The following is a 10,998-nucleotide window of genomic DNA, read 5'->3' as shown; positions in this document are numbered from 1 at the left end:
AAGTTAGTTAACTTATTATACGGTTTTAAAGTATTACACGAGTCTCTTGGGAAACGATATCCGGTCTTACCGGTTTATTACTTTGAACGATTTGGTACACTTGCCAAAGAGTTAACACAAGGCTATATAATGTATTTGGACTATGATTGCCCAGTATATTTTGGCATGAGTCATGTATATGTCATTTGCAAGGCATTAAAAGAATCATATGTTACACTAAAGATATTTTGACTTACAAATGGGCAAAATTCGTTGGTAATCACAAAATTTGTTTGTAATTGCAAAACTTCGTTGGGAAATAAAAATTATTGACGAATTATTGACGATTAAATATCTACCAATAAAATGTTCATCGATCAATTTTACAGATAATTTTTTTTACTGATAATTATCGATAACCATAATCCATCAATAATTATTTATGGTCATTATATATCGATAATTAGCAAAAACCAAAACACATCATAATTATTCTTTGATAAATATTCGTTAATAATTATTGACGAATATTGATCGTTAATAATTATTGACGAATATTGATCGTCAGTAAATCTCTAAATTCGATTCTTCTTTGTTTCTTCTTCCTCCATTGTCGACGCCTCTAACTCTTTTTCCTTGTCCTCTGACTTTGACTTTGTTACCTTCGCCATTTGTTGTCCTGTCTCTACCTCCCCTCCCTCTTTCTTCTCCTTTTTGTCCTTCTCATTCTCACTTTCATTCTTCTTCTTCTCCTCCTCCTCCTCTATTCTTATTCTCACCCATCTACAATCAATTTACAACAACTTTTTTGTTGAATTTGATGGAAAAATGAAAGCCTATTTTATGGACTAAATTACTAGCATTTTTTTTGTAAAATTCGTTTTAAATAAGAAAATCTCATTTTCACTCAGGATAATAAATTACCAACTAATGATAATCGATTATCAATAATCGATTATGACTTGTTATAATCGATTTTCACGAGCAATTATGAAAATTTTCAAGCAAGTTTTTTACCGTTGTACATTCATTAAATGCATAATCGATTACCTCATTTAGATAATCGATTATCATGCATTAAATAGATGACAACGGGCTTCTGGAGGTATCTATGAGTGAGATCTCTATAAATTGGATTGAGACTATCATTCTAATATATGAAATACAAAATACTTGAATTTCAAAAAGCTTATTTGTTTTGTTGTGTGCTGTGATAAGTGTGTTCTAGAGTTTGTATAACCCTTGTGCTTGTGGTTTTGAGAACTTAGTGTTGGCATAAATCAATAACTTTCATTGGAGTTGTGATTAAGTGTTGTTGTTGTTGCTGAGTTAAAACCTGTTATCCTTTGTGAATATTCAAAGGAGGTGTTCATCCTTCGTGAAGCATTTGGATGAGGTGTTTATCCCTTGTGGGTTTCAGATAAAGTGAGTTTCATCTCCTATGGTAACAAGAGAGGTGTTCTAACCTTAAACTTGGTTATTTTCTTTGTGATTGTAATAGTTTGTTAGTTTGTGATAGTGAAGCGTTAATTCTCATTTGAGATTAACAACTAGATGTAGATCTGTCTGATCTGAACCAATATAAAAATCACATGTACAATTTTCTTTCTTCCTTAATCTCTTATTTGTTTTAATTTATCGTTAAGGAACTTAATTTAAAAGAGAAAATATTTAAAGGCACGATTTGCGATAAGAAACTAATTCACCTCCTCTTGGTTTGTTTTACACGCTAATCATTCCGCTGCACTTCTCCGACATGAATTCTCATAGGAACTTAAGTAATAAATATAGTTAACAGTTAATTTTATTGATGATTTTCAATCTTTCTCCTTCATTGTGTAAGAAAATATATGTGATGTTATTTATTATAATTATTGGTAGAAAACTAACTAATTTCTTATAGTGCAACAATCTAAAGATGATTGCAAAGTCCAAAGAGGCTATGAGAAAGCATTATTTAAATGACAAAGGCTCAACATGTTATTTTTTAGGCGTAAGGTCACTAATAGATGATAAGAAAAGATACCTAACCTACTACAAAACTTTGATTAAAAGTCACATATTGCAACAAGGTTATATAATGTATTTGGATTATGATTGCCCAAATTTTGGCAAAAGTCATGGATATGTCATTTGCAAGGCACTAAAAGAATCATATGTTACACTAAAGGCATTTTGATTGATAGAGTTTTTTATGCTAGAAAAACTACAAAAAATAAATTAAACTTACAAATGGGAAAAATTTGTTGGTAATCACAAAATTTGTTTGTAATTGCAAAACTTCATTGGAAAATCAAAATTATTGACGAATTATCGACGATTAAATATCTACCAATAAAATGTTCATTGATCAATTTTACAGATGATTTTTTTTACTGATAATTATCGATAACCATAATCCATCAATAATTATTTATGGTCATTATATATCGATAATTAGCAAAAACTAAAACACATCATAATTATTCGTCGATAAATATTCGTTAATAATTATTGACGAATATTGATCGTTAATAATTATTGACGAATATTGATCGTCAATAAATCTCTAAATTCGATTCTTCTTTGTTCTTCTTCCTCCATTGTCGACGCCTCTAACTCTTTTTCCTTGTCCTCTGACTTTGACTTTGTTACCTTCGCCATTTGTTCTCCGGCCTCTACCTCCTCTTCCTCTATCTTCTCCTTTTTGTCCTTCTCATTCTCACTCTCATTCTTCTTCTTCTCCTCCTTCTCCTCCTCCTCTATTCTTATTCTCACCCATCTACAATCAATATACAACAATTGTTTTATTGAATTTGATTGAAAAATGAAAGCCTATTTTATTGACTAAATTACTAACATTATTTTTAAAAAAATGTAATTACTAATTATGTTAGGAAAGAAATCAATTATCGGTGGTTTTATCGCCGAATTTTAATTTTTTTATTATCAATGAATCCATTAACGATAAATATTTTAATCGATAATTAAAATTTTAAAATATGTCAATAAAATTTGGGTGAATTTTTTTTATTAACAAATATTTTTCAATTGATAAAAATGCGTGAGTAATTTAACAATTTTCTAATAGCAAAGTAAAACTTGTTGGTTGTACCGATAGTGAATTGGCTAGGAGATGTAGAAATAAGAAACTTCCAAAAAAATATATTTTATGATAAGTCTATAATTACATTATGTAAAGATCTAGTGTTTTAGTGTTTCATAGATGATCTAAAGAGATTAATATTTATGTTGGGTTTCTTTGAGATTATTTAGTGTAGTAGAGGAAATAAATGTTATGCCAAGGTTGTTAGAATGAAGTGATTTTGAGTGATTTGAGAAAATAGATTTGAGGGATTGAGCTCCTTTGAAAACTTACACGAGTAAAGAGAGTAAAAGAGAAAATCACATCATCATATCTTAAATTACAAGAATACTTCATCCTTTTTGCAATATATCATTTTCTTATATCAGTTTTCTTTTGCAAAAGAGTAATAGATTATAAGAATTTGCACTCTAACATCTAACAATTAAATAAGTCTAAAATTGAACGAACTTAATTTCACTTGATGCAACAATAATATGACTACCCACTTCATATTTATTGTAATATTTTGTTATTTGAACATGACATAAAATATGTCGTTATCAATTTTCATGGTGGACAATTTAATTTAAATTATTTTCAACAATAAATATATATATATATATATATATATATATATATATATATATATATATATATATAAAACAAATTACTCACATTGTAATTTATATTAACTTCAAATAACTACATCTTAATTTAAAATAATTTCACTATTCTTATCGAATTTCAGAATGTGGCCTTCTAACAGGTGGCAGAATAGGTAGAACCCAGATGTGTGCTCTTGTAGTTTGAAAAATGAGAGAGGATCCACTTGTAAAAGAATCTTCGACCATTAAGTCATTAAGAGAGTAAGATCTTTATGTATAAGAAAAGTAAGTATAAGTTTTAGTAAGTTTCCCAGATGAAATGCATGTTTATTTATAGGATCTCATGATTCTGTCATTTATGTGGTTTAAATAAGAAATATGTGTTGTTTATTAAAAGGCATGTAATGGTTGTTTAAATGATAATAAAAACTGTCAAGATTTTAATAATAGACCCTTGTTGGGCTGCATCATCTAACATATTTGGGCTGGGTATGTACACAAGCCCCTCCAATCTCGAAAGTTTGATTTAGCCTTAAGAATGCCTGTGATTTGTAGTTAAGGTCGAGTTTTGCCGACTTGTAGAGTTTTCAGGTAGATTGACTATTCAGCCAAGCTCATATATCTTTGCAACAATTTGACCAAATTTGTAGGTGGATTGGTCAATCCTCACTAGAAAAAAGTGTTTCACTCAAGCACATTAGTGTATAAAAGTGTTTCATTCTCTCATTTATATCTAATAGCACACGATTTGACTTTGCTTTTCATTTCAAGAGTCAAGAATTATCAAGCATGCAAAGACAACAAGAACTTTATTTGATGTTGGGACAAGTCAAGGAACGAAATTGGTGAATTGTAAATAAATTTAACAAAAGTGGTAGCATTCAATAAATAAAAACTTTGAGGCACAAAATCTCACCCGGTTAAGTTCTTTGGTTTCCCAAGATTGTCATACATCATCCCACAATCACTAATCACAGTCTAAACAATAACAAGATTTTCGATATATTCACGTGAAAACAACCACAAGCATACGTTTTCAGTAAATCACAACATATTCTTAATCACATTTGATCTCAATATAATTTTATCATTTTAATTTTTTTTATTTTAAATAATAACTCATATTTCATATTAACATAATTTACATTTATTATATTTTAATTTAATTTACTTTTCTGATTAAAGATAAAATAATAATATTTTAATTTTAATAATTAAAATATTTTTTTAATCTATGAAATCCATGACATTATTCACAGACTTTCATAATTTTTTTCTTAAATCTCTTCATTTCTTATCATATTTTTCTTAATTCAAACACTTTTATCTTTGTTTACACTTAAATTCACTTAATCCATCAAATCCGTATTTAAAAACAAACCAGCCATAATTTCACAATCTAAAGTTGGTGTGAAATCTATTGTTTATGTAAAAAACAAGTTACAAATATTTTCATTAAACCATTAAAAGTTGAATTATTTTACAAATTAAAGAAAATGCTTGGAAATAGTTAAAGTTTGATTAAGGTAATGATAGAAATTAATCAAGTTTTACTAAGTAACTTTATTATTTTTTCTTTATTTAAGGATTTTGTTTATGTAACCATATTTTTCTTATTTGTTTTAGCTATTTAATGTTTTCGCGAAATCTGTACAAAACATCTACGCAGATTCCTTAATTAATATAAGGATAAATGATGAATTATTAGATAATGTCTTAAAGACGTTGGTTTTCTTATTTCATTCCTTAATGATAATACATTTTATTGAGGTATTATAGTGTCCCACTTTATATAAATGGAACACAGAGATAGGAGTAATCAAAACGGAGCTTGATTGTTGCAGTCCAAATTGTTCCCTGGGCTCACACCGAGCAATTGACAGTACCTCTGGTAGAATCCGATTCGACTTTGGACCCGAGCATCCGGGCCGCGCCCACATTCGAGTCCGCCGTTGATTATGTTGGTGATAACACCGTACCCGGGAACCCGGCCAGCGTTCGTGTCAGCACTAGATGGCGTCCATCCTCCGGTAATGACATTATGGCAGGACGGCTTGTTTCCTTGTGCCCTCATCCAAAACCATATGGCTGTTCTGAACGCTACGTGTCTGTCTCTTCCAACTAGATCCGGATCATTCGTCAAATCTAATCCAAGTTCGCTACCAGCTAGCCCATAATTGTAGTTGCTGTTCACACCATGCAAAAAGTAAAAATTATGGAAAGAAAGTAAGATATATAATTTCTCTGATTAATCACACTTACAAAATGATGATGTCTAAGTTTTTATATACATAAAATTAACATTTTGATTACTTACTGTGTGAGTTGAATTGGTCCTCGTCCGTAATATCTTTTACCAGGAGCACATGGCCATCCTCCACCACTGCAATAAACATTCTGGTTCCGTTCGTTGATAAAACAATATCCCCACGCGTATGGACCATCCGGTGCAGTTTGCCACCCTCCTACATAAAACAGAACATTATTCGAATACACATATATATGCAATCACTACAAAAGTACTACGAATGTTCGAACCTGTGGTTTCATGAGAAGTTTGACCGAAGAAAGCTGCAATCTCTCTTTTGCGGGTGTTGGTATCACCTGTTGTGCCAAACCCCCTGAAAGATCTAGCAGCACTGAGAAAAGCTTCGTAGGTGTAAAATCCACGCCCCGGACATGCTTGATTATTCCGGTGTTTTAGCATTTCTTCGAACTGAGAACTGCTAATGATGCTGCTGACATCGCCGCTGCCACTAGGTTGACATTGGCTCTGGCAACCTGTTCCACAATGTTCATTGGAGTTCCCGCACCACCCATATTGGCTGCAACATAACCCATTTGCGCACAGTGCTCCACCACCTTGCGAACCACATCGTTGCGCTGTGGCCCCAAGCATCAACATCGATGGCAACAAGTATAGTATCAGAGAACACAGTTTCATGTTACCCATTGTTAAGAAAGAAATGGCGAATGATATGTTTGATTCCGACGATCCATCGAGATATTTATAGATAAAATGTCATGAGTGAATTTAATTTCGTACATATTTTTTTCAAAATTGGCTGCTGCTTCGTCTTGTTATCTTAATATTCTCTACATGACTTTGTGAATGCATGCATGGTGTAACATCAATACAGTTGACTCCTATATCCAGATAATAGGGATGATAATGCAACGCGGAAGATGTCTCTCTGACCCACAAGAAAAAAAGTGTGCGATGGAGTAATTTAGTCTGGACCGCTTAGGCCCGGTTTGCAGCCGTGAGAATTAATGACGGGTTAGTCCGAATTTGTTCAATATGAGGACTTGCATTATTTAAACGTTTAAAATTCAGTAGTTTTAGATGTTTAAGAGATGTATTTTAAGTTTAACTCAAAGTTAATGTGAGACTTTCAATGTATTTTTTTTTTCAAGGTATAAACATCATCTCATGTCGAGCATAAGACTAAATATTAATAGATAATATGATAACGGATGGATAGAATAATATGTTAATAAACAACAAATATCATTAAGATATACTTTAACTATAATTCTAATATCATGTTAAAAATTCAACTCAAACTTATAAATTTAACTCAAACCAAAAAATCGGTTTATAAGTATAGTTTGCACACATTATTTGTATATTATGTGCGACTTCAACTATTAGTATGTTATGTGTATTTTTTCTTAATTTATTTTCTTATCGGATTCATCCAAAAATAAATTGTGTAATTTATATGAAGTTGACTCCTACATAGACGAGAGTACGCATAAAATTTAGTTGAAAGATCAAATGTTTTAGCTAAAGTGATGTAGGTAGATTTATAATTAGTGGAGAATGATAAGTTAATACATATTTTTTTTGGACCCAACACGTGTCAATTATTTTATTGATATTGAGTACATCACCATAATAATAAATAAATGATGAATCAATAAAAAAAATGTATGTTTGTTTTGTTAAAATATTGTTAAAAAACTTATACTAAAATATATTTTTCTTTCTATAATATATAAATAAATGTAAATCTTATCTTATAAATCGATTATTTAGTTTAATATAAAGTTTACTTCTTAATATAGTATCGACTTATTGTGTAATTCGTTATCGAAAATTTGTTGTTTTTTGGGTTTATCGCGTCACTTGCTATTATATTAAACCATCCATTAATTTATATAGTCCTACTTTTGAAATATATATGTCTCAAACATCAAAAAAATGTATTAAAGATAGTCCATAATTAAAGATGAGTACAAACCTCACTTTACAAACTAATTCTGTAAAATTTAATTAAGCTTAAAACTCACTTCTTAATATAAAAATATTCATTAAAATAATCTCTTAAACACTATACACTACCAGACAATACCATCACTAATTAGTTTTTTTGGCTCCTAAAATTTTCTAATGAAAATATATTTACATTTTTAAGTTTAAAGTAAAATAATTCATAATACTTAATGAGAAGTCTTATAAATATTTAATTACCTAATAATATTTTTATTAAATTTAATAAATTTTTAAGTTTCACAAATTTAGATATTTTTAATTGGACCTCAATTAATTTTTATTTTATTAAATATTCAAAGAAAAAAATTTCATTTTGATCTCTGTCGTTTAATTTTCTCATTAATGGAATGATTTGTTTACTTTGTTTACTTATTTTCATGTATTAAAAAGATTATGTACATAGTTAAAAACAACATTACGATTAATATAAAAATAATAATTTTTATTACTTTCGTTAAATAAATAATAAAATTTTCATGTCATTACCTATATGCTAATCAAACAATCATCATCATCATCAATATTAATGTAAGTAATAACAACGATCTCTTATTACTTAACTCATTTAATAAAACAATATACATCAATTATCATTTTATATTGATCATGTCACATAATGGAAAATTTTCATAATTTATTAAGTAACAACCAGTTCATAATGATCGTACTAACTTATATTTTATAAGGTGAGCTCAAATTGCGTTGTGGATATAATTAAGAATCTTTTAAATACTATTTGAGTTTTGAGACATATTCAGTTTCAGTGACATTTCTCAAAAGGAATTGCTGTTAAAAGCTAGAGAGTGCCATATGTTACACGAAATTAGTTATTACCTTAGCAGCCGCGTTTACTTATGTTATTAAGAGTGCTATTCATCTTACTTTTCTGACCTGTTGACAAAAATATCTCTTCCTCATAAAATTCGTAATCAATATTTACTACGTACTTATCATTTTTTATCACTATAATTTTTCTTTACCTATATATTAAATAAATTAGACCAATATCATGATACTTTTATATCTTGTACTGAATTTATTAAGTTAACCTTTTTAAATAAAATTTAAATTTAGTAAGATATAGAAAATTCACTTTTATCATCTTCATCTTTTTAATCTCTGAATGACTATATTTAAATTCACTAAAATTTAAAATATTTTATTGTAAATGATATAGAACATTTTTAAAGAATTTTTAAAATTTCAAAATATATTAAAATAATTTAAATACTTAAAATTAAATAATTCAAAATTTAAATAAAAGGTAAAATATTGTATAATAAAATTATATTATATGGATAGAAAATTTTAAAAATTTCAATTTTAAATGATAGAAATATATTAAAATAATTTACGTATCTAAAATTGGAAAATTTAAAATACTAATGAAAAGTAAAAATTTGAAATCATTGTGTTTATACTTCCAAACAAGGTCATGTTAGGTATTATTAGGAACTTTCACATTTCAATTATATTACTATCCAAAAGTTCATGGATAATTTATCATCACATGAAAATTCATTAAAAAGAAAAAATAAAATAAAAGAATAGAAAACATAAGGAATCACACCAAATCTATGATAAAAATTATACTTCACGAACATAAACAAACTATATATATATTAAGAACAAAAAAATCTAAATAAATGCATGAAAGTAAAACATTAAATCACTTATATTATTTCCTATGAATTAAAAATAAATTAACTAATTTATCGGCACAATGATTTTTTTCACGAAAAATATGAAAAATGTTGAGTTGCATATATTTACAAAATTGCAAACACTAACATTATCTCTCTAATAGTCAAAGAAACCACTTGTTCATATAAAAAATCATGACATATGATAATTGACATTATCATGTTTTTATTATTTTTTTTTTATCTTTTATTGGTATTTTATTTATTACTTTTTAGACAAATAAGGATTTATTTAATAATTTTGAAAATAGAAGTATTTGGTTTTATTTGAAAAATATTTTGTAGAAAAATGAAAATCTCAAAGTATTTAAGAAGATTATCAACATAGTTGATAATTCAATTATCAATAAAAATGGATAATTTAATTAATAGAATTAGTTGTCTAGAGTTTGTTACTTCAATTACAAATTCTAGACCTAATCCAGTTTGGCTTTACAGAATTTAAGATGATTCTTTTTGGAAATAGGAAACTGACCCTAAGAAAAAGACGATAAAAATGACAATTTTATCTTGTGCTATATATTTTTGTTAACGTCTATATGTAGTTTCTTGTATGTCTCACTAAATTAAATTGGCAAAATTTTACGCTTGATAGCTTAGAATATATATAACAATATATTTCTTTTGTTTCATTTTCTTTTATATCAATTGGTTCAATTATTACTGTTTCAATTTGATCGATCAAAGTAACATATTATAAGAATATGAGAAGAAGAAGGTTAAAAAAAAGGTTAATTAAGTGAGCCAATGAGCCAACCCGTTTAACCCACCAACCCGTGGTGGGTCGGGTCGAGTTCGAATATTTTTGGCTCACTAATAAATGAGTCGGGTTGGGTTGACTCACTAAGTGGTCAACCCGTGATGGGTCGGGTCGGGTCGGGCCGGATTACCCGTTTTGACAGTTTTCATTACTCTTGTATTCTATTATTATTCTTAACTATATGATTATTGATTGCATATTTTTAGTATCTAATTATTGGAGAATAATTTAGAACCTTGATTGGGAAAAAACAATTAATAGTTTGTCTCTAGACATAAAATGTAATCAATTAGTCACTATAAATATTTAAATATCTAAACATAATGTGAACTTTTGGTAAAAATCTAAGAGATTAGGGATTTTACCGTTAATGTTTAGACTTGCTTTACGAAATTAAGGTTTGATAAATGTAAATGATAGAATAAAACTTAAAAATATATTATTTAGTGCTTTCATATTAATTTGATGCATAAAATATAATCTTGATGAAGTTTTTATCATAATTATTTCTGTATAAATTTAATTGTTTTCTAAACAATTAGAATTTTGTCATAACAATTAACCATTTTCATTATTTCAAACTTTGACTACTCGTCGTTTTGTTT

The 10,998-nt window shown here is 28.1% G+C and overlaps 2 protein-coding genes across 2 annotated transcripts; both read right to left on the bottom strand.

Moving 5' to 3' along the window:
• Positions 1 to 554: 554 nt before the first annotated feature.
• LOC128197775 (uncharacterized) lies at positions 555 to 4,605 on the bottom strand. Its single transcript, XM_052880548.1, has 3 exons — positions 4,568 to 4,605; positions 2,579 to 2,740; positions 555 to 762 (listed from the first exon to the last, which is right to left on the bottom strand). The coding sequence occupies exons 1-3, from the start codon at positions 4,603 to 4,605 to the stop codon at positions 555 to 557; spliced, it is 408 nt and encodes a 135-aa protein (XP_052736508.1).
• Positions 4,606 to 5,347: 742 nt separating this feature from the next.
• Positions 5,348 to 6,625, bottom strand: LOC108318696 (endochitinase). Its single transcript, XM_017556209.2, has 3 exons — positions 6,190 to 6,625; positions 5,969 to 6,116; positions 5,348 to 5,837 (listed from the first exon to the last, which is right to left on the bottom strand). The coding sequence occupies exons 1-3, from the start codon at positions 6,602 to 6,604 to the stop codon at positions 5,471 to 5,473; spliced, it is 930 nt and encodes a 309-aa protein (XP_017411698.1). The 5' UTR covers positions 6,605 to 6,625; the 3' UTR covers positions 5,348 to 5,470.
• Between the last annotated feature and the right edge of the window lie 4,373 nt (positions 6,626 to 10,998).

The sequence above is a fragment of the Vigna angularis genome, chromosome 1, assembly GCF_016808095.1.
Source record: "Vigna angularis cultivar LongXiaoDou No.4 chromosome 1, ASM1680809v1, whole genome shotgun sequence".
In the NCBI taxonomy this organism is placed as follows: domain Eukaryota; kingdom Viridiplantae; phylum Streptophyta; class Magnoliopsida; order Fabales; family Fabaceae; genus Vigna; species Vigna angularis.
This window is presented reverse-complemented; position numbering and strand designations above follow the sequence as displayed.